This window comes from Plectropomus leopardus, chromosome 12 (genome assembly GCF_008729295.1).
Source record: "Plectropomus leopardus isolate mb chromosome 12, YSFRI_Pleo_2.0, whole genome shotgun sequence".
Classification (NCBI taxonomy): domain Eukaryota; kingdom Metazoa; phylum Chordata; class Actinopteri; order Perciformes; family Serranidae; genus Plectropomus; species Plectropomus leopardus.
This window is the reverse complement of record NC_056474.1, coordinates 5,757,855-5,782,863: the sequence shown is the minus strand read 5'-3', so window position 1 is coordinate 5,782,863 and position 25,009 is coordinate 5,757,855. Positions and strand designations below refer to the sequence as shown.

The 25,009-nt window shown below is 38.3% G+C and overlaps 1 protein-coding gene across 3 annotated transcripts in view; it reads left to right on the top strand.

Annotated features, from left to right (window-relative positions):
• LOC121951493 (guanine nucleotide exchange factor VAV3-like) overlaps positions 1 to 25,009 on the top strand; it is a 68,794-nt gene that overhangs the window by 32,301 nt on the left and 11,484 nt on the right. For all 3 annotated transcript variants that reach the window (XM_042497827.1, XM_042497829.1, XM_042497828.1), the window contains 11 exons: positions 2,635 to 2,744; positions 5,740 to 5,841; positions 6,273 to 6,364; positions 7,545 to 7,567; positions 8,496 to 8,520; positions 11,225 to 11,355; positions 14,629 to 14,694; positions 14,942 to 14,976; positions 15,127 to 15,243; positions 20,398 to 20,485; positions 21,044 to 21,173. In XM_042497827.1, the coding sequence (XP_042353761.1) occupies positions 2,635 to 2,744; positions 5,740 to 5,841; positions 6,273 to 6,364; positions 7,545 to 7,567; positions 8,496 to 8,520; positions 11,225 to 11,355; positions 14,629 to 14,694; positions 14,942 to 14,976; positions 15,127 to 15,243; positions 20,398 to 20,485; positions 21,044 to 21,173 (919 nt within the window). The remainder of the gene's footprint in view (positions 1 to 2,634; positions 2,745 to 5,739; positions 5,842 to 6,272; positions 6,365 to 7,544; positions 7,568 to 8,495; positions 8,521 to 11,224; positions 11,356 to 14,628; positions 14,695 to 14,941; positions 14,977 to 15,126; positions 15,244 to 20,397; positions 20,486 to 21,043; positions 21,174 to 25,009) is intronic.

Sequence of the window (25,009 nt, the reverse complement as noted above, 5' to 3'; positions counted from 1 at the left end):
AAATGGTGTAATTTTGCTCGGATATGTCATTATCTTGTATTCTGTTCACCTTCCAACATTTCGCCGCACAAAAGGACGCAGACACGTGTGAGAATTAATTTGCAGCAAGACACAGAAACAAAGAAAAAGACAAATATTCGCAGACATCCAGATTCTGTGTACCGTCATCCACCTGCACACACACTCACAAACACACACACACACACCAAAGGACCGAGATGCTAATATCAGGTGATGAATGTGCGCGGTCCTCCAAGGCTGCTTATAGCTATATATCATTTTCTGCTAAATGAAACTTCAGAGTGTGGATGTGGTGCCACTGAGCACCCACACAGTCATCAATGATTTAACACTCAGCTGAGCTCTAAAACACTCAGGACTTTGCAGGGCTGGCCAATCACTGACGGGTAAACCCCACCACTTTTCCTATTATTAGATACGACACAACAAGCTGGAACAGATTAGGGTGGCACAAACTGAGAGGTTTGGGAATTGATTGAAAATCGTTCCCAAAAATGCCCGGGCAAGGAGTTTAACGTGTAAGTGGTGCAGTGGTAGTGGATATTTGGTGGCCGGCAGTTGAAGAGTGTGAACATTTTATACCCAGAATTTTTGGAAAATTTCTGAAACACCACAGTTGAGGATTTTTGTAACTGTGGCTTCAAAGTTTTGATGATGTTTCTAAATTTTGAAAGTATTTGGAAAATTAAGATCATACGTCATGTTTGGTTCCTGTCAGGCAGATTAGCAGACTGCCTCACAATCATCACAGCTTAAGTCCTCTCTGGGCAGAAATCTGGTTAAACTAATAACTGCTTCTCTCCTGATGTTCTCAGTAAAAACAGCAGCCAACTCTCTCTTGGCTGATCTGTGAGCCTTGTGGCACAAAGACATAGAAAGTAAAGCCAGTGATGATTGATGACGGCATTTAAGGTGCAATGTGTCATGCCTGGCTACGTGCTCCATCTGATTGGGGGGCAGCATGTCACCTCCATACCATAGACTGTATAAATATTGAACATAGCTACTGTGATATCACCCATTGGTTTGTGGACTGCTGTTTTGAAACCTCGAATTTTGCATCCGGCCATTGTCATCTTGGTTTTCTGGAGCCAGAAGTGGCCATATTAGAGACTGACGTTGTGGAGGAGTGAGGGGAGATACCAAGGACATTATCAGCAGACAGCCTGTTACTCAAGCTGCCCCACCCTTAAATATGGATAACTTTGGGCCTTAATAGTAAAGTGCAGTGAACTGCAGTTTTTGGCACTTCTGCACGAGCTTCATTTAGATAAATAGATACTTTATTAAATCGCTATGGGGAAATTCTTGTATACTTTAGCTCCCATACAGTCACAACAATGATAAAAACTACAATTACACAACTACACAACTACAATTAATAAATTTTTTAAAAAGTCAATTTTACCATTTGGTCCAAACTAACTATACAAGCTCTCTAACCTCTTTCAGTCCAATAAATAAACAAAATAAATCTACAAGATGTCAATAAAAGTAGTATTTTACACTGCCTTGCTATCCAGGCATAAAACAATCTTCATTCAAAAAGAGAAACAAAAACATTTCGTTCTTCTCTCCAATGTTGCAACAATCACCAACTCTGGTTTGGTTGAAATTAACCCTTAATTCACAAGAGATAATACAAGAGAAGAAAAAATATAATCCCCACAATAGATTAGGCTCCGATGAATATTTAATGTAGTTACCACCAAGGTGACGTTTCAAGCCAGATGTTCTTTATCAGACAAGTTAACATTGCAGACACCACCTGCAAATACTAATAGACCAGGTCACCCAGTAAGCTCCCATTCATAAATACATAAAGACTAACACATAGATAGATAACAGCTAATGTGGATTAGACATGCAATAATTAGAGAAAAGAAACATGAAATTGCAAAAATCACTATGTACGCATATATAGATAAATGTAAATATCTACATATATACATATAGACCTAGATAATACTAGAAAATCATTCGAAAAATTATGTGAATAGCACTCGTTTTCAGATGTACAGTGCCAAGAGTGAATCAAAATAACATGAATATCATGTGAAAAAACATGTTTGTCACATTAAATGGAAATCTAAATTAAATCATAAAACTAAAAAAAAACTCAAATTGAGCCATATCTTATACATTGCACCTTTAATGTTGGTGTGTCAGACTACCTGCAGTTGCAAATTGTTTTTTTTTGGGTATGTTTTTTTTTCCTATCCAGTTCTTTAGCTGGATTTAGCTCTAAAGGCATCATTTGGTATTTAAAACAGTGCACCTATTTATGCAACCCTCAAGTACAGAGTATCATGTTTACACCTAAATCTACAAACAAAATGTAACAACCTGCCATGAGTATCTGAGATTTATGATTCAAATGAAAAGAAAAACATGCAAAGTCTGAAAAGAGAGGCAGTCTGGTTTTAAGATTGCACTTGCTGTGAAATAACACTGAGCTTTTGAGCCACCCACCATCTAAAGTGTACTTAATCATTACAGTGCAAATGTAACCATGGTAGTTTCCCCTCTGTTCACATTAATATGCAAATGTGCATATGCATTCATGAGAAAATGCATTCAGTTTGATTGCTGTCTTCCTCCTGACCTCCACAGTGGTGCTACGGGTTCTATGTGACTCACCAGCAGGGACACGCAGGCTTTGAACTCTTTTTTAAGACCAGAGAGCTGAAGAAGAAGTGGCTGGATCAGTTTGAAATGGCCATGTAAGTACACGGAAACATGAACACCACACAGGAGAACGCAGAATACCTGTGTGTGTGTGTTTGTGTGTGTGTGTATCACAGGGAAAACTGACCATGTGCAGCTATGTGCATGCATGTGTGTGTGTGTGTGTGTGTGTGTGTGTGTGTGTGTGTGTGTGTGTAGTGTTTATTTTCCTTTGTTTGCATGCATGTTATTCCAAGGCCGACAGAGGTGTTGACTCTTTCATGTGCGCTGTTTGATCAGGTCTTTGCTGTAATCAAGCACACACTGCTGACAACAGTACGATAACGCGCACATGCACGCACATACACAAACCCACACACTGCACGTAAACTGCTCCAAAGAGCTGCAAAACTACAAAGAAGTCACCCTGCCTCGATGGTTCTTCAAATCAGTGCTTTACGGAGGTATATCTTTTGTATTATTTTGTAACAGTGGGAGGTTTTTGTCAGGCAGATATCCTGTCTGCATCCTTTGTTATGTTGATTCAGGAGTAGATGGTGTTGTTTTGACATTACACTCTGATTGACTGAACAAACGCTTGTCTGTTTGGGGTGGATATGTTTAAAGAAAATATTCCTGATATGCACGCTGACTATTTACTATGGCCTTCCTGAATACAATTTTCACTTTTTATAGTATTCTGGATTAAATCTGATATATGGATAACACTTTCTGTTAAGTCAGGCATGTCCAAAGTTCGGCCCAGGGGCCAATTGTGGCCCTCAGACAAATAGATTATAATATTGATAAAGGTGAATAAAGGAGTTAATAATAAGGGGAAAAAATGTGTAATGAGTCAGTCATACAGAGAAAAATGTGTTATTATCCACCCAGGCCTGTCTGAATTATCAAAATAATAATAATAATGAATTGAGACACCAGGGTCATAAGTGTCACCGATATATGCTCTGGTAGAGATGTACATCTAACCATGTGCAATTGAAATGCTTTTCTCTCTCCGACGTGAACTGAAAGTAGTCATGCATGACTATTAAAACCTACAAGACCAACAGGCCCTTGACACATGCTCAAAACTTTCTCAAATCACACCCCCCTCCCCCCCACCACCACCACACACACACACACACACACACACACACACACACAGATCCAGAGTTTGTGTGTGCCTGTTTGTATTGGGTAATGACAGCAGGAGGAGTCCATTCACAAAGAGAAAATTGAACCTGTAAAGAGGATGTGGGCTCCTGATGAAGGACTCGCTTACGGGAGCACTCAGTTTAAGTGGCTCCTGGATGGTGGTGTTCAGTGCAAAAAGACGTTTTTGTGTCAGTTTTGTTTGTTCACATTCCAGAAAGGCTGCCTACTTCTGCTATTCATGTCTCCCCTCTCAAATTTAAACACATGCAGCTCAAAATTGAATTTGTCTGGGCTGGTTCAAGCCCTATTCATTTACACCTACACATGCGCAGGGGGGTAATGTGGCCAATTTGAAGAAACAAATTGCAGATTGTGTTTGCCATGACAAAGTGGTTTTATTTAGCAAAGTGATTAAGACTGTTTTGTGTATTTAGCAGATTAAAAGAAAATTGTTCCCACTACGGAGACACACGAGAACTTTGGTATGCATTCAGCCCCAAGAAGTTAACTAAGCTAACTGTTACCAATAAATCTGTGTGTGACTACCGTCAAACTTTAATGAATAGCCCGGGCTTTTATTTGCTCTAATCACTAAACTCAACAGACTTATATTTAGGAGAGACTTTTTAATTTCTTTTTCAGAAAAATATTGCTAGGCAAATACAGTTATTTATTTAAACCTCTTTTTTGCGTCTCTCATTTACTGTGCTACTATTACTGTATTCTTTGGTGCTTATAGTTTCAGTAAAATCAACTGAATGATTGAAAAGAAGGGAATTTTACTAATCTTATGAGTAGTATGTCCATATTGACAAAAGTTTAAACACATATACATCGGTTTTTGTAAGCGTGATCTAAGCAGATAACTAGCATTATCTCCAGCAGGTAGCCAACATTTATACATCCAAAGAACTTCTATGAAAATAAACTGCTTGGTAACCAGAGCTTCTAACTGAGACAGGTCTTTATTTGTCAAAATATGTAGCCACACCTGGCTAGTAATTGGGACTTGCTTTTATCTGAAGTCACACAGTATTTGAAATAACACTAAATCCCTGGGAGGCACTTTTCCATAATGATGAGGTGAACTCACTGAAACATGTTAGCACTTTGCTGTATTATCAGTACAAGTATAAAGATGTTCTTAGCCACATTGGATAATTTTGTAACAGATTCTGACACACTGTACTGCAAAAACCACCATCCAAAGTGAAGTGCTGAGGGTGAGGCTACAGGGTCCTTGAGGATCCTTAAAAAGTCTTAAAAGGTATTGAATTAATTAGTCTAAAAACAAGGCCTTGTTTGGCCTTCAAATGTCTTCAATTAATTTTACTTTAATTAATTTTATTTTTTTTTCTCAATAATACTAAGACATAAAAGATACAATTTTATGTTTTTTTTCTGTAATTGTATTGTAAAAATCTAAAAATAATAGGTAAGTTTAAAAAAATAAAAATAAAGAATTTCACAGAGAAACGCTTGCATTGCTGTCACCCAAAAGTCATGTTGTATGTTGAATTAAATATTTGGGCCTCCTCTCTCACCCAAATTTCAGTTATCGTGAAATCAGTGTCAAATTTCGTTTTGACTGACTTTGAAAAAGTCTTGACTCCACTTGCTGTAAGCTGTAGGGACCCTGGGCTAATGCACCTAGCCATGCTACAGCTGCATAGAGAATTACTATTAGAGAATTATTTGAAATGCAACTCAATTTTATGCAAAAGATGTAGTACAGGGTCTTGGCCTGAAAAACACTGAAAACAATATATATAAAAAAAAAAAAAAAAAAAAAAAAAAAAATATGCCTATACAGCATCACAAAGCCATAGACTCATTTCTGCATTAAACCAAGTTTTTGTTCTTACTCCTATCATTTTTCTTATCATTTCTCAGATCAAATATCCGACCAGAGAAAGCCAACCACAACTCCCACCAGTTCAAGATGCACACCTTCGAAAGGATCACCTCTTGTAGTTTCTGTCACCTCTTGCTCAGGTAACATGAACAGACTCTTCTGTTTTGGATTATTATGTGAACCTGATGAAGTCTCTGTAAAGGTTTCGACATGGGACTCACTGTTCTTTGAAAATTACACTTTCAAATCTTTTTTGTTATTGATGGAATGAAAGGAACACCATGACTTTTTACATTTCAGTTTTCAGTCAGTTTTCCTCGAGCAATTCTCTAAAATTAACTGAAAATGGCTCATTAGCGCTGGGTTTAATTGAAATAACTAGACTGTTAGCTGTTTCAGTTTTTCAGCAAACAGAATCAGTTTTATGGTTTGGGAAAGCTGAAGGACATTTTCCTGTGTCATTTTTCTTATCTCGAGACTGTGACAGAAGCCAGAAAATTCAAAATGTCAAGGTATTTCTCTTAAGGACGCTGTTATGCATGAAATATATCCTGTGGTTTATTGTGTCCAGGGGCATCTTTAACCAGGGTTATCTCTGTCAGAAATGTGGGCTCGGGGCTCATAAGGAGTGTCTGGGTCGACTGGGAGTCTGTGGGAGAACAGGTGAGATGGAAGCCCAAACCTTTGTCCTTAACAGCTTATCGTGAAAACCAATGGTGTCATTTCCATAATATTTGCTGTGTATATTTATGTCCCTCAGAGAACATGTTTTTGGTGACCTTTTCTTCTAGCGCCACCATCAGGCCACAACTTCTACTTAAACTCACAAAATATCAAAATTTAAAAGGCAGATTTCCATGAAATTTACTGAGCATATTTGTGCTCCCTAAAGGAGGACTTTTTTTGCATTTTTGGCTCTCCATGAGTTCCTCCAACACGACACTCGTACCAGATTGCCAACCTTGTACATAAAATATCTTACAGCAGGTATATTCGTTAGAAATATTTATGGTCCCCAAAAGATTAATCTTTCTGAATGATGTCATCTGTGCTACCCTTAGACTTATATTTCCCTTTAAACACACCTTTATTTTCTCCTTAACCCTATGAAACCTGAGCAAATTGGCTATGAGTTACAAGCAAATTATGTGAAACTAAGCAAAAACAAGAAAATTAAAAGGTAAAAAAATTAAACTAAAATAAAAAATAAAGATATAGATTGCATAGTATAGTAATAATAATAACTATAATAATAATAACAATGATATAACTTTTTTTAATTATTATTAACTTCTAATAATTTCTCTCTCTCTGTCTTGAATCTTTAATTACATTTATTTTAATTTTCAGGTCATTTTCTTGCCACCTTTTCCTAATTTCTTACGATTTGCAGAACATCCCTTGCCAAGTTGCTCATTGCTGTTTAAGCTTTGTTTTGAAGAGAAATCAAATTTGAATGCAGCAAAAGAAAACTGATGTCCAGATTTTAAATGGTTAAATAAATTCAAAAGACAGCATATCACACATGGTGTTTTAGCAGTTGAAGGTAAATTATGTCCTTAAGATATTCAGCAGATGTTGCATCTTACTCCCGAGTGAAGCCTTAGCTCTTTGTCACTGGTCCGAGGCTGCAGTCCAGGTACATTACCCTCTCTGAATACACAGACAGTTAAAGGCAGCTCGGGCCTTTGACAAGCCTTCTCAGCAGAAGCGCTGTGGTCTTTATGCATTCTGAGGCGTGATGAGGGCCAGCAGGGGTTGACAGTTGAGGTTGTATGTCAGAAAGCCACCACACGCTCATATCGTATTCCTCTCACTGTGTCTGTCTCTCACCCGACTGCAGATTCTGCCAAGCCGAAACCCAAGGTAAGACCTGCACCGTTTCTCTTCTTTGGCTAAGACACCAACATTATAAGTGAGGCACAACACAGCACAAAAGATAATATTCACAAGATTAGCTCTACTCCTGTCAACAGCTGGCCAATCAGATCTCCTACTGCTGCGCTGTGGGATGGACATTATTTATTTTCTGGTGGTGCATTGCTTACATGTCTTTAAATGTAATGGATAATGGAACATAAATCATTGTATGCAATAGTCCACCTTGCACTGAACAATTTCAGGGAATATGCTGCAATTTACTGTTATGATCAAGACCAAAGTCATGAGTAATACCTATGTAAATATAAATATCAGTAATTTAATTGCATTATTGATTTGAGAAAGTAATTCTTTATATGTCCAGTCAGCGCCAAAAGTAGTGGAATTACAGCGCTGCCACACCCAACACTATTTAAAAGCACATGTATTCTTATTCATGTGAAAGCTCCATAAATCACTTGTCAGAAACTGATGAAGGCTTTTACTTTTAAAACGCTAGATGGAGAAAATGAATCACTTTGCAACAAATGCAAAAAGTTCAAGTTTGCCTCCAAGACATGTCTGTTTGTGCTACTTGTAACAACAAATCTAAAACGTGGAAACTCTCTCTAGGTGTGTTGTGGACAAAAGGATAAAAAGATCCAGTATTTATGATTTTTTCTTTTAAAATCCCCCAAAAGACAAAATGCTAAGAAATACAGTTCCTAAAATTTACTCTTGATGTCTGTCTTGCACTTTAAAAATGGTTAGACCACATTTAAAGAGTGCAACATTCACAGATGATTGTATTTAGTATGACTCATTCTTCAGGTCAGGCTGATCCTGTGTTCTTTTTCTTTCTCTGTAAATCTGTCTTCCTTCCTTGTTTCCTTTGTTTTCCTCTGTCTCACGTACTTTCTCTCTCCATCCACAGGAAAGCACAACACCACCAGACCCAGGTCAGTATGGCACGACCACTTCACCACTTTTGTGAACCTGCTAAGGGCTTTACGTGGTACCTCTTAAGCTGCTTTCATCTCTCTCCTGTAACAAAACAAACATGGGCAGGATGAAAAGAAGACGGTTAGTCAGAGGCCAGAGAGAGACCTGGAGGAGATAGATGGTGGTTTAAAGCTAACCCTCAGATGTTATCAAACCCCCCGCCCTTCTCATTTTTGATCAAATATTACTCAACTCCTTTTTTTTTTTTTTTTTTTTTTGTTGCCCTAAAAAAACCCTGAAATGTTTTTCTTAGAAATGCACTGACATGAATCTCTCCTGCTCACATACAGGGTTCAAAGAAGGTTTCAACAGTTTCCTTTTGACAAATAGATTTGAGTAAGAATAACCAATGAATAATAGGATGCAGAAGGATCCCTTAACCAATGCACAAAAAAAAAATCCCTTTTCTCACCGCATGCTGTGATGCCTAAATCCAAGACGGCATTGAGATGAATTGGAGTGGGTGGAATCATTATGAGGACTATGGCGAGAGAAATGCTGGCAGAAAAGCACTTCTAGCAGTCTATATGCCGTGGCCTCAACCGCTGAGCTGTGCCTTTATGATAAATCAATTTCCATAAGGGGCTTTATGAAAAAGACAGCCGTGCTTATTGTTCTTATTAAAAACATGAATGTGAGATATTCCATTCATTTGAGGTCACCGTCAGCTAATAGTCTCCCCGGGCTGGTTTGCAGGGGAGCTGTGGCTGGTGTGTCTGAGGGGGCTAGATGTGTGAGTCTGTGGAGAGTAAGTGGCTGTGTCTTTAAAGTTGGCAGGGGTGTTTAGTCTTAGCCTTAGCCGGATGCTTGTGGCTGTGTTTGTCTGCCACGCTGAGGAAAGATTGGAGCTGCATTGTACAGGAATCAAAGAGATTAATTTTCTGTGAGAGTAAATCACTGCTTTTTAGGGATGGTGCCATTTTGATGGTTTATACCAAGCCCAATCAAATTGACTGTCAGGACGTCCACATTTATGCACACGTTGAAGAGCGATTGTGCTGCAACATTTGGGATGATGACAGTTGCATACAGTTTGATTTATATGCACGATTATTGCAAGAAATAAATTATATTATAATAATTATTGAAGCAGACAAACAAACAAAACAAAAAAAAATGCATCCACCCCCAGTGATATCTAGTCATGCAGATAGTTTTGGTTTTATTTGCCCATGTTTTGACATATCCGCCTCTGAGATTTGTGCTGTCAACCCAACACAAAGCAGTTGTGATGGAAAAATTTTGTTTATCGTGCTCAGAGCATGGAAAAAAACATTTTAAGAGCAACTTAACAGCAGCCAGAAATCTTGTTTTTTCCAACCTCACATTACTGCAATAGTACAGAAGTGTACTCCAGAGTGCATCAGCACACCATAGTTTGCTGTTGTCAGTATGAAGAAGTAAAAAAACCAAACAAAACAAAGCAAATGAAAACAGATAATGCATCAGAACATATCCTTGTGTATGTAGGCCGTAGCTGCAGTTAGCTCTAATTAGAGTAAGAAGTCTCTGACTTACAGTTTTTTACTGAGTGCATAAACTAACAATGGGCCTCATGCAAAAAGCGATTTACAAATGTTATCTTATTTTTGTTTATATTCACAATTTGTTCTTATTTTCTTTATTTTTTACAATGTTTCAGAGCACCGTTAATAGTTTAAGAGAAAAAAACATCTCGTTTTCACTCTTCACAAATTGTTATGCAACAAGAGGAAACAAGGCACATTAAAATTTGTGGGCTAAAAATATACTATCTGCCAATTTTATTTTATTTGAAAAGTCTTTGCACATGACACAACCCCTGCCCTTATAGTGTCTAGGGTGCATTACCTGTGCTAATAGGTCACTAATGATCAAGTGAGATTCATCATTAAGCACACCTGGGAAGAGCAGATTAGAATGGTTAAGAGCGTTTGGTGAATCTGCAGTAAATTTATTTTAATTTTTCTGTCAATACTTTTCACATTGGATACGTGTGTATGTGTGTTTACTGCACATGTGAAAAAACATTCTAAAACTATTGTTTACAACTCAAAATACTTTTTGAGTTCTTGGTTGAAATGTTTTTTTTTGTTCAATTTCTTTCTTTGGTTTTGCTGTTATTTTAGGTTCTCTTGTTTGATATAGGATACACAAAAATTAGCCTTGGGCTTCAGGCTATTCCTTTTTTGGTTATCGTGATGCATGTCACCAAAATAAAAATAATTGTTTCATTAATTTATTCTATACCCTGCACACAGAAAATGCCAAAGCCACAAGTGTTTTACATGTATACTATCAGTGCGTAGTTATGGAAAAGAATAGGCATCACAATATCAGTTGAAGTAAATATTAGCATACAGTGTAATTCTACAAGTCTACTAGAATACTTGGAATCCGATTTTTCCAGTTTAGTCATAGCCTGAGCAAAAATAGCTCTTTCTCTCAAATGCCCTCTCTCTTAAAAAAAAAAGAAAAGAAAAACATCACCTGTGCCTTCTTCCTTTGTCATTTTCAAAAAGCGTCTCATGGTTGCAGTATTTTTGATCTATTACCTAAAAGTAATGAGGCTACACGTGGTTATTGCTACTCTTGCACCTGTTGTATGTTCCTCTGGATAAGCCTCTCAGATAAATGTTTTAAAGTATGAGTATGACTGTGTTTGTATTCCCTGTCTGCTAGGTTTACCCAGGATGGTTGTGATCAGAGACTACAGTGGCAGCCCCTGTCCCCAGTGCGGGCCCCCACTAAGCATTCATGCGGGGGATGTCATTGAACTGATGTTTGCAGACCTGCACAGCTCCTGGTGGCAGGTGCGTGTCACTTAGCTCATCCTCGTTTTATCTCAACATCTGTGACTCTATGAAAAAATAACATGTTACGGCTCACTGGGTTAGCTGCGTGCAAGCAAAGTCTTTGCAGTGTCATGGGTTTGAATCCGTGCTGCGTGTCACCTCTTCTCTCTTTCCTGCTGGGTGTCTCGTTATCTGGAAAAGCTTTAAAAAATAACATATGAATGGGATGACATCAACAATTTATCTCCCTTTGGGCATTATTGTTTATAAATCACAAATGATATCGTTTTATCACATTGTGTGTGCTGTCAGGTGAGCCATAAATATGATATTATTATGACATCAGAGTAATTAGAAATATCAGTCGAAGAACTTTATGAACCCCAGTTACATTAGAAATAGGTATTTGTCTGTTCTTTCACTCCTCGGATTGAATCACAGCCTCCATCAGATGATCTAACCAATTAGCGGCTTCAGCTGATTAATTGAGTGTCACAGTGAGACAATAAAACAGCAGACACTGGAGCCTCTGGAGGATGTTTTAATGGTTGGTGCACAACCTCATGTACAGGCACATTTAGCAACCATCTCACGAGGTCAGCCAAAGGTTGACAGCATTTGACCTTATCTATTTTTGAAAGGATGGGCGATTTATCTGGGGTCTTTCGGCAGCCTCCCTAGCTGTTTCTCACTCTGCTTTACGGCGGCATTAAAGCCTCATCCTGCTGTTGGTGCTGCTCCAATCAGACTGCAGTCTTTGCCAACGGCACGGCTGGGAGTTGGCGCTCAGCCCGATTTCCTATGCTCCGTGTTTCTCTCTGTTGTGACAGAGCACAAGGTGGAGGGTGAGGACATGAATGCCAGGAGACTTCTTGTAAGCCGATAGAAGGGCTAGCAGAATGTCATGCTGCAGACCTGATGGCACTGCATTGTTTGCTGCCATGGTAACCACGCTTGCTGGGAGGGGGATAATTAAAGGAATTAAAAGATAATGCACATTTGTGTTTATTCCTGTTCCGTGCATAATGATACTACAACAACGGCACTTGTAGCTATCCACCAAAACGTCGCATTACATTAAGTCTGTTTGCAGATGTATGAAATTATACATATTTTTTAAGATTTACATTTCTTCCAAAAAAAGGGAAAAAAAACCCACCAGGAGGTGGTAATGCATATCAACAGCTGGTGGCAGTATGGGCTGAAAAATGTAGAATGCAGTAATAAATCTCATATAAAGATGACCTATTATGCTCATTTTCTGGTTCATACTATCTAAGGTTTCTACCAGAACATGTTTACATGCTTTAGGGTTCAAAATAAACTTGATTTTTCTTATACTGTCTGTGCTGGAACACCTGTATTCACCCTCTGTCTGAGACTCTCCATTTTAGTGTCTGTTTATTTGAATGATCGGCGTTTCAGTTTCTTCCACGTTTCCAGTGGCCCCAGTGTTAGAGGGTTGATGTTTTTCTGTAAGTCAACCTGGAAGTGAACATCAACCTGGTTCCCTCGTCAAACAGCCTGTTTTATGATACTTACATGTTTTCTTCAGCAAAATAATTTTCACAAATGAACACCACTTTCAGGATTTTTTAAGCCTGAATGCAGTCACCAGAAGTAAAAAGCTAATGCTAGGCTACACAGTTTGGCGTGACGACATTCTGTAGTCTCTTTTATCCACTTGTTAGCAACCGTCTTTTTTAGGAAACATAAATGCGTCAAAGTTTGCGTATGGGGCATTTCCGAAGGTATTTTTTGTCATGAAACAAAACATTAAAGTCTTTTATGTAATTGTGAACCACAGACCTATTTAAGGGTTCTACCCCCCAAAAAACATTCAGAAAACCAGTTGACTTTGAGTTGCTAATACGGATTTCTGGGTTTTAGGACTCATTACAAGGTTTCTCTATATAGAAATCCATGGCACATTATGACATCATACTGCCATGGTAGAAAAACTTTTAAAAGTGTTCAGAGGGGTTGCTTCTACATACATTTACCTCATTATTTTGAACCACTCTGGCCAGATTTAAAATGAAAATTCTTCATTGTAACACAAAATATAAAAAGCATTAATTAATAGAGGTCCCTTATAAACAATACAAGTTTAACAAAGCAAGCAAAAAAGGCTCTGCAACTGTTTTCAACAAGTTTGTTGGGTCTTACAGTGGCACACAATGTGTTTTGGAGGGAAACACAGAATCTAAAGAAAACCCAGTTTGTTTACAATGAAAGCTCCACAGGGTACCTTTAATCTTCAGCGTCCCCAGTGGCGCCAGAGGATGGAATTACAGAACATTGAGAATTCATATCCCCTGTTACCCAGGAGGCAATTATCCCCCATCCCACTGGCAGAACAATACAATCAATCACTGTAATTTCATTTGATCCTTTGGCTGCTGCCTGTTTATGCCAACAGAGTAATAAGTTTAATCTTTATCATACGCTTATCGAAGGCATAACAAATAGAGAGGGGCTCTCAAAAAACCTTTGATGAAATGTTATTACACAGAATGAATCATAGAGATGGGTAAAGATTCGCTTTCCAATCTAGTTACTGCCGGGGCTTGCACGGTCCCAAAAAGCATTTCATACTCTAATAAAGAGGAGTGAGGAGGAAAGCATAAACAGGGCAGGAAGCTGAATGAGGAGCTCCACATGCCCTCAACACTCACTGTCTTCTCAGATTGACTCAATGGACTTCAAATTGACCGCAAACTCAGAACTGGAAACTGAAATTAACTTAATGTTGATATTACTGTCTACCAGATAATGTACATAATAGAGAATGAATGTTATGGAATAAACTTCTGTGTAGGAGCAAGTCTTTATAGAATTAAGTAATCTGTGTAAACAAAGTGGTTTATTTAGTTGGAGAAAAAAGTCTGTCTACACAATGTTTGTTGAAAGAATTAATGATTTTCATATAAAACTTGTGTTGTGCTAGAGGCGGGTTAGCTCAAATGCAATTGTTAGTCTTTAGTGCAAGCCACAGAGCTCACGCTGTTTGGATATTCAAAGACCAGAATAAGATCCATTATTTAGTGTTAAACGAGGCTCTTGTTTTGATGCAGTACAAATCTAACTGCCGGCAGAGTTTGAACCATAATTAACTTGGGCTGCAAATTAGATGCACTGCTTGTTGTGTGCTAATTGCTGAGGATTTATTGAAGCGAGTGTGGGAGGGGAAGAGGAAAGGAAGAGAGAGAGAAAGAGAGAGGGAGACAGAGAGAGGTGTAGTCGCTCCCAGACAAATATAATGCGATTAACAGCCAGTTGCCATTGCAGGGAAAAATCCTGGCGACAAGCAAGATTGGCTTCTTTCCAAGTGATGCTGTGAGGCCTTGCCCGTGTGTAAGTGTGCATATTTTTCGTAATCAATAAGACACATTTAGTGTGATTACAATGCAGTCAGTGGATAATGGCTACTATTGATGTCTTGGCAAAGAAATGTAGTGCTTTTCTATTGCACTTTTTTGCTGTAGAAGAGTGATTTTAGCTATTAGATGTGGCTTGAATATCACATTACCACAAATGACCTCCACCCCTCTGCATCGACTCCATTAAAACACAAAATAACCACAATTGTTTTCCACACCAGGTTCCAAAACCTGTCGATTACTCTGCCCAGCTCTGGTAAGTGATGCAAACAAATGACTCCAGATTGCTAACAATAACCACAAATCATTCTTACTCTATTTTATTGATTGTATTGACCGTTTTCATCCTCATGTTCAGAATGATTGATAGCAGTGTAAGTGCAGTAGTTGTTCATGGGTGGTTCAGGTTTGCAGGGCCGATGGAGAGATACCAGGCTGAGGTGGAGCTTCTGGACCGAGGAAACAGCACCTATCTGGTTCGACACAGGAGCAAAGAGTGCACCGAATACGCCATCAGTATAAAGTAAGTGACATGTTTTTTCATTTATTTCCATACTGACTTGCCTACAATTTTCACTCACTTTAAAATTGGTGGTGTAAACAAAACACATGCAGTCAGTGGCAGTCTCGTGGGCAAAAACACCTTATTGTGAGAGGCGAGTGGCAAGAATCATTCAGGCAAACAAAATGCCCACATGCAAATAATAGCTCCGCACAACACCGGTGCGTTATCTGGAAACAAGCAGCTCATCAAATGTTAAAAGTGGATGTGCTGCAGCAGAAGGAGGTCATGCTGAGTTTCATTCATGCCAATGAAAAACAAAAAGTTATGGCGACTACACAATCATGAAGAGTTGAAAAAAGTTTGCCTGGTCTGATGAATCACAGTTGAGTCTAAAATGGAAATGGTGAGGAGCAGATTTAAGTTCAAAGGGCTGTTTTACAAAAATTGCAATAAAATACATTTTCTCATTCATTGTTGAGTCATATAAAGCAAATAGTTTTGCCCAAGTTTTGAGATATATATCTTAGAGCTTTTAGACTGCACACTACCAAACCCTGCATTAGATGCCATCGTATTTCATTCAGTAAACATTAATGGATTGCGGACCGTTGTTGTTTGTCTTAAAGGTTCTTGAAGATGTTTGAACATTAATAAAGCAGCAAACAGATATTTGCTGTTGCTTTGATGTCACATTACCTCTACCTCTGTCGTAAGACCGTTTTTATTCCTATGAAAGTAGAAACAGCCCAGATCTTTTGCATCCTCTGGCCCAAGTGTACTAGAGACTTACAGGCTTCTACGGGATTCTGGTTTAGCGCTCAGCTAACTTGAATGAGGATAAAATGATTCTCTTCTACACTTTCAAAATGTTATCGAACCAAATGAATCAAATTCTGACAGTGAAACAAGTCATGGATTTGTGATGCTAAAAAAAAAGTATCCAATGATTTCGCAATGTAATTATGATTTTTAATTTTATATCTGACTACTATGTTAAACTGGCTTTGGCTTTGGTCTGACGCAGTTCCTGGGGGCTTGATTAGTCCCTCTCTTCATGTAACACAGGCTAGCTAATTGCCTATGTTCTGCACTGCGCTCATATAGCAGTTACCGCTAGGCAGGTTTCCATTACAGATTTGGGCAAAACTTATATAGATATAGCGATATTTTTGAAGTGTCGATAAAACACAATTGTGAGATGACTGTGTCGTGTTATGGGACATCAAGCTTGTTAACAACATTAGCAGGTTTATTTCTTTTGCAGCCACCGCACTGGCCTTTATGTGAGCAGTAATGGAAAGGCAAGTCCCTTATACCTGGGAGCTGCCACATTTGAGTGTGAGTGTGGAAAATTGAGTTTCCATTAGGCATATTTTTTCATTCACAATTTCAATTTGCGCAATTTTAGGGGGTTAATTGAAACCTGCCTACTAGTGAGACAGTATCATTGCAGAGGTGTAACACTCATCCTTTCCCACCCCCTCCCCCCCCCCCCAGATTAACACTGTTAACTCTCAGCACTAACTATGTGGTTTGCACTGTTCATGCAGTTAGAAGCGTTAGAACAGCTAGCACTGTTAGCCGCCGCCACTTTTTCTAAGCCACCCCAATGTTTGCCCTCAGGATCAAAGTTAGAGCTGCGAGTTGGAAGTCTTGGTCCGGACTCTGAATGTTGCTCATTTATGTTTCTCAGTTGTAAAAGTTTTAGCTTTAGAAATTACATTTGAATTTGTTTTAAAAAGGCGTAGAACAACAAGTCAGCAAATGTAGGCAACTGAAGTTACTATGGTAATCGTGGTTCGCAATTGTGCTGATTACAATCATGATCAATGTTCAAGTGCGATTGTGCTTAACAAGGCAAGGCCAGTTTATTTATATAGCACATATTGGCAACAAGGGAATTTAAAGTGCCTAACATTAAACATCATGAACTTAAAGACAGTGCAAAAGATACACATTATCAAAGAAAATGTAAATACAATAAGAAACATAATTAAAGAGCTAGAATATAAACAAGACTAACATAAGTATAAAATACAAGAAAAAAGTTATGGTGCATTGCAAGAAGTGAATAAATATTTGAGTTAATACTAAGCAATGGCAATCAGAAACAACTTCAGCCTTGATTTAAAAGAACTGACAGCATACCTGCAGTTTTTATTGCATTTAACAAATGTTACTTGGTCATATGAAGCCTCCAGCAGGATGTTATATTTGCCATAACGTCAGCTCATCATGATAGCTAATTAAAAATGGGGTTGTCAATTTGAATTTATATGACCTCGAGAGCTGCACATATCAGTATCTGCTTATTGCCCATCAGGTTGCTAACATTTTACAACAGCTCTCACTAAAGTTTGAATATTGTATCTATAAATACATGCTGCTACTTTTAGGCATGGTCAATCAATGACATTTTATTTATGTAGCACCTTTCAAACAAATCAAATGCAATTCAAAGTACTTTACAGTGTGACTGAAGAAACAAAAACAAGAGCAATATATGATATAAGCAAAAAGGAATCTTAAAAAAAAATGGATGGAAAATAGAATAAGTATAAACCATAAAGTTTTGATAGTAAGACACAACATAAAAGCCCGACTAAAAAGATTTTTAGAAGTATTAAAAGTATCCATATTAGCATGGTTTGATACTGATGGTATATGAGAAAATGTTAGTCGAATTTGGGTGTTCGTCCTCCCTGTGACAGTGGGAAAGAGTTTGAACCGCGTCATACCTTAACATTGTTGCCGTTCATGGCCTTCCTGTCCATGCACATCTTAGCTGAATGCGGCGTCGGCGAGAGGTGGCATTGGATGATCTATTTTACCATCTACCCATTGTCTGAGTCCTCTGCTCAGACACATATTCAAAGACAACCCGATAGCTTTGCATCATACTTTTGCTGCTCTTTGGCTATCACTCTTAGAAATGTATTTCAAAAGAAGGCTAGCAGCACACTCGAATTGTAGATAAAGCATCTATCCCTTTAGGCTCCAATAAATGGCTGCTTTATCTGCAAGTTGAGTGCCTCGGTATCCCTCTTTTGAAATACAACACTGGCCATTTAACCAGCGAATATCTTTCAGGCTACATCAAAGCTTGTTCAGTCGTTAAAAAAAAAGGACCATCGCGTCCTCCTGACCTGGCATGACGGCTGCGGGAGATTATAACGATTGAGGGTGCACTCTGAAATAGTGTTTGGATGTTAAGACTATTTAGCCAGTGACACACCATTCCAGCCCATTTGGTTTGGTGGACTCATACCGTTCCCTCATTCAAAGCTTTGATGTACAGGGCCAGTTTCTGAACGCTCCAATCCTAATTGCCTGTCTCACTGCTTAAGATCATTATCAGGATGGCCGTTTGAGATAATGGAGCTTTATACAGAGAGCTGCTACTAATCAACTGCAACTGTCGAGTGTCAAACAATACAGTTTGTGTATGTGTGTGTGTGTGTGTGTTGAATCATGTTTGTGTGCAGACTCGAGAGCCTATAGGAGGAAGTGAAGTTTCTCATCTGTCTCCGTGTGTTACCGTATGCACCATATAACTCAACACACACATAAATAATGTATTGCTCTCCGTATATTCATAATGCATCTGCAAATTTGCAACTTGATCACACAGTACTTTTCTCATCCGTTATACGCTGCATTAGGAGATTTACAATGTGGATCTATCTCCACATGGAACTAGCACATCACCATATGGAGGCCATGCTGTATACAGCACAGCGCCTGCAATTGTCTTGACAGCACATCCCCACTGGAGCCTACAGAATGTGTGTTTTCAAGGTTGGACAGCCTTACTGTAGCCTGAACTATGATTCTCACATAACATATGATTATTTAATCACTTATTTATTTAAGTAAGCCTATAGCATACCATCTCAAGTACTGTATGGTATATTTAACAGCTGATTGTGAAACATGTTTCTATCTTGGATTGAGTAAGCACTTCATGTGGCGTATTCAAGGATGGGAGTGCTTGTTGGCAAATTGAGATAAAACACAGAAATGCAAAGCAAAATAAGAAAAACTGCCTTTTTCACAGCAGACGTTTTGACTTGTCAGCAGGAACACCACAGGTGTCATTAATATTAATAAGGGCTGCATTCCATTAAGCTTTTTGGGATTCAGATGTGTATGCTGGCTCACTGACAAGGCTTACTGATACACTTAAATGCACCAAAGTTATTGTTATTGTCATTAATTACTCATGTGCTTTTTCTGCTGTTCGTTTAAATGTTTGTTGTGGAAAAAAGGCTCATTATAAATGGTGGTGACAGCTCCAGAAACATCACACAACAAAAAACAAAATGAAAAAAGAATTCAATCAAAACATTTTGCTTTGTTTTTGCATTTTGCTTTTTCCGTCTGTAAGAGCATCTTTTGTATCATTTCCTTATGCTCATCAGCCAATCACCTCTAAGTAGAACAAAAGCTGTTTCTCAAATGTTTGGCAAAAAAAAAAATAAAACTTAATTAACTTAATTCATAAAAAAATTAGTTATTTTACATAAATCAAAAAAAATGTTGATTTTAGGAACTTCTTTCTTGTTCGTTCTTGAGGGATTTTTTTTTAAACTGTAATAGTTCTTTCTTTAATTGCATTATTTTAAAGTTGAATACTTTGTTTGTTTCCACACAAAACAATGCATTATCCCTGCAGAGTTTACAAAGCTTGCATTCAGACAGCATGAAAGGGAGAAACAAAGAGGGAAATACTTTTAATTATGTTTTTTTCTGACGCGTTGCTTTTCTTGTTAATTACTTGATACTTTTAGCTCTTAATGTCTCTAAAAAGATCTAAAATGAAATAATTGAAAAAGGAAAACCACTGTTTTGTATAGCTGTTAACAACTTTAAAGCATTACCTGTAATGAAGGGTCACAGGTAGACACATACAGAATAAAGACATCTTACAGACTAAGACTGGGAAATCCTTATATTCTTCTATTATTGTGTGATATGAGTGAACTGGATCTGATATCCACTGCAGGAAAAAAAACAAGGTGTTCTTGTCAAACAGAGTTGCTTGGCTCAGCTCAGCGTTGTAACCAGCAGTCAGCTTAAACAGACCTTCGTGACACTTTCACCATAGTGACTGGATTGATGTGGAAGCATGTATAGTTGATTAGCAGCCCATGTCTTATTCATCCTCCACAGGTTCAACGACAAAGTCAAGCACATTAAGATTCTGACCAAGGATGGCTGCTTTTACATCGCTGACAGCCGCCTCTTCAAGACTGTGCTGGTAAAGGATGGATGTTGTAATTCTTTACTTTTTTTTTTTAGGGATTTTGTGCTCTATAAACTACTCTTGCATCAATGAGTATAATCATTTTGACATTGCTTTTGCAGCAGTCCCCTGGGATAAACCCCAGCATCCAAGCAAAAAGGTTTTCTTTTGTTTTGTACAATGATAAAATACCAGTAGTGGTTTGTTTCCAGAATTAAGTCACAAAGTGGTTGCAACTGAAATATTACACGATTTATCCCAGGGGACTGCTGCAAAAGCAATGTCAAAATGATTATACTCATTGATGCAAGAGTAGTTTATAGGGCACAAAATCCCTAAAAAAAAAAAAGTAAAGAATTACAACATCCATCCTTAAGATATATGGCAGGTAGTTGCCTGCTCAGGATCACTTCCTCAGTACCGACTGATGTTGAATTATCAAGATCAAACAAGCAAGTCGCCACTAACCAGCACCCCCACATGTCTTTCATTTCTATACATTTGTACACAATACTATCTAGATTCACCCAGGATTATCACAGAGGTTTGTTTGCTTGTGCTTGTTTTACACAGGACTTGGTGGAATACTACAAGCAGCACTCACTGAAGGAGGGTTTCAGCAGTCTTGACACCACTCTGCAGGTCCCCTATAGGGAACTGTCCAATGGAAACATGCCCAAGGCCATTACCAAGGCTGGCAGTGGTGAGTCTGCCTCAAAAACACCCACTCTCCCTCCCTGAGACTGTCTGACAGAGGGAAATGCTACTAGTTCAGATCTGATCTTGATCCGGTTACAGCTGAAAGTGATTCTGAGCATTTGTTTTGACCTGTTGGAGTACCACAGGGGTGACTTTTTTTTTTTGCAGTCAACAGTCCAGGTCTGATGAAATAAGGGGTGTTGTTTCTCCGACCTGCTTATAAAGCTTCTCTGTATGACCAAAACAGTCAATGGAAACGGGATATTTTCCAGGTCATCAAATAAAAAAAATGCTGAGGTCAGAAACAGTTTCCTGAAGTCTCACTTGATAGATTTTGTTATTTCAGACCAGTTAATGTGCTGTATGCACATGTTACGTTACAAAGTCATGGTGCATTTCCTTAGTTATTAGACACTCTGGTTTAAATTGTGTCTTAATACCCGAGGCAGTCCCATCTTTGACGTGCGAGACATGCTAGAAATATTTAGCACAGCATAATGAGCTAACAGGAGTCCCCGCCGGAGCAGCGCTAGGTGAGAGACAGCAGCAGTGTTTTCTTAGTAGATGTGCCTCTTCAGTTTTGCTCGGTTGATCCTTATCACTGCAAAGTCCAACACATCATTTTTACACATATATAATGCTTTTTAGATAGATCATTTAGAGCTCAGCCAGACCTAATGTGGATACAAAATGTTCTCCAACCAGCAAGTAGGGCTTACTATAGTTCACTTCAATTAGATTAGATCAGATTAGAACATAAATAAAGTCAATTTTTTTTATAAATTGGCTTTATAATAATTTAATTACACTGATTTTGGTGAGTTTATGTCCTTTATTCCAGTTATAATATTTTTGCAAGATCTCAATGACCAATCATAACAATTATCAGTATAGTTTTTTAGTAAATTTTTTTTTTAGTCCAATAGATTTTCCTCAATTTTTGGCCCAATTTTCTTTTCTTTTTTTTCCTTTCCTTTTTTTGTTGCTTATTTTTTTAGGTAGTTTTCTTTTCTTTTTTTCCCTGTAACTGTTTTCTAATTTCTTGCTATTTTTTGAGGCCATTTCTTGTTAGGTTGCTCATTGCCTTCTCTTCATGTGTTTGCAAGAAATCAAAGCAATTTGCTTAGATTTCTGTCAGGGTCACTCGGAGCATGAGAGGCTGCATGTACACGTGAGTTTTAGTCAAATATTCATTAGCCATGCAAACTGCCTAGTAAGATTATGTTTTTTTTCCGGATAAAGGGCAAAATGCAAAATATTGTTTATATATATATAATGTCAGTGATTGTACTGAAATATGCTAATTTAATATAGATTTAAGAAAAGAATGGTGTCATTTCAGTTGAGAATGACTTTTGTTAAATATGTACCTGAAATAGACACGATAAAACAGTTTTACAGGAAGGACTTAAATTTTACAAAGTCACTTTTAAGCGTTAAGTAATGTAACCATTCTTTGTGTAATCATTATAGGTTATCTGATAGATGTGACACATGTAATATCGCAGACCCTGTGCATCTTGGTTCAACAAACATTAGAGAGTAATACTGTTTGACTCAAACATGAGAAGCTTTCAAAGGGTCAGAATAAAACATGCTCCCAGTGTTGTGTATTGCCTAAGTACTGTCACCATGTGGCAACTCTTTGATTTCTACCTGCTGGCATTAACAGACACCAACAAATGCACGGTTGAGCTTAAGTTCAACAAGTCCAATCAATGCGTCATTTCAAGCCCTCGGAGACAGAATTAGATGCTTATTCACTGTGAGGAGGCATGTGGAGGAGAATGGTCTTGAGGAAGAGGGAGAAAAAAGGAAGTGACAGGTCAGGAATGGAGAGTGTGAGAGGGAAAGATAAAGCATGTTGTGGATAGAATGAAATGGACAGAAGAAGTGGAGGAGGGGGAGAGAAAGAGATGGAAAGCAGGAAGAGCAGGAAGAGGTGAAAACGGCAAAAAAGGTGTCAGAAGAGAAGGGAAGGGAGAGGGAGAGAGACAGAAATGGGTGAGAAAGAAATTGATGGAAGAAAGGGTGAGAGTGAGATGAATGGGAGATAAGAAGATAGTGAAGAAGAGGAAAGTGGAAGAAATTGAGGTAAAATGGAAAAGGACAAAAACCCCATTTTGGAGAGTCATCTGTAGCTTTTTGGAGTGAAGTCTTTGAACTAACCAAGTTACATCACAAGATTGAAACCACTCTCTGTCTGCGCAGTAAATATGGTAAATGATAAATGGACTGCGCTCGTATGTGCTTTTCTTGTCTTTTTGACCACTCAAAGCGCTTTCACACAACATGTCACATTCACCCATTCAAACACACATTCACACACCGGTGGCCGAGGCTTTTGGACGTGGCGCCACCTGCCACTCAGCATCCATTTATACGCACTCACACTCCAATGACGCAGCATTGGGAGCAATTTGGGGTTCAGTATCTTGCCCAAGGATAATTCGACATGTTGCCTGGAGGAGCCAGGAATCGAACTGCTGACCTTCCAATTAGAGGACGACCTGCTCTACCTCTGAGACACCGCTGCCCCAAACTAAATAATGAGCTATTTATTTGAGCTTACAGTATAAAGACAGAAAACAGGGTGAAACAGCTAACCTGGTTCTGCACCTAAAAAGCTCAAGAATGGACAGATCTCATTTGTTTAATCTGTAAAAAAAAAAAAAAACCCAGAAAAGATAAAATTATTGTTTTTAGAAGTATTTTGTTCTGAATGATTTGGCCAGGTCTGATGACTGAATGGATGCAGCCACCATAATGTCACCACTTGTTTGTGGACGCCTGTTTTAAAGCTTCAAGTTTAGAATTTTGCCCATCGCCAACTTGGTTTTGAAGCCAGAAGTGTCCATATTTGAACAAAAGGCTGATGCTTTTGAGGAGTGCAGGGTGGATCCGACTTATTGTACAGCCCATTTTCATTCCTAACTCGTCAAATACCACCATGGATGTTGGTGTCAGACACGGTTGCACCAGACTTTTTTCATGGTGGTATGTTACGCACAGTGCAGCAACACTCCTTAATATTGCCAGCAACTACAGTAATATAAAGACCCATGAAGTCCCTATTGGGCAGACAGGAGGGAGTTTTACCTGGGATCCTGCTCTTCACTTCTTTTGGAAATTTTAAGCCAAAACATGATGTTTTTTTTCTAAACCTAAACACGTGCCTTGACCTAAGGAAATAACATAAAAACAAAGTGTTTTACCTTTGTTGTAAGTTCATTTTAAAAAAGACTGAATGCATGTAATGAGCAGAAACTGTACATTTCCTGTCAAAACTGAAGTGTACTTCGTGTTATAGTAGTTGTTAGATCTTTATTTCTAACGTGCCAAATAAAATAGGAGCACAAAATAGAATATTAGCAAGAAAAATGATACTAGAATTCCCATCACACATATTTAGTAAAGAACAGCAAGTAAAGTAATGTCTGAAAAGGAGTAGGAGGAAGTGAATACTTTTTAAATGCTAACCTTTTTTCTCAATTTTGAAAAGACACAATGCACGTAATAAGTATGAATTGACACATCATCCAAGAATGTCCAAAAAAGAAGCAGGAGGACCTAGTGCATCATATTTAGACATGAAGGTCCACTGACTAAGCAGCGGTATTTGACGAGCTAAGATGAGAATTTGTTGCCTTGCAGACAGCTTGTCACTCAAGTGGCCCTGCTCCTAATTATGTGTAACTTTAAGCCTTAATTAAATGTAAATGGGTAAATTATATAAAAATTCACCCCCTGTCATTTTTTAAGGAGGGAGAAATTAACTATAGGGACCAAAATCGTTTTTTGTACCAGGCTGTAAACATGTTTATTTCTGCTTAAAGTTGG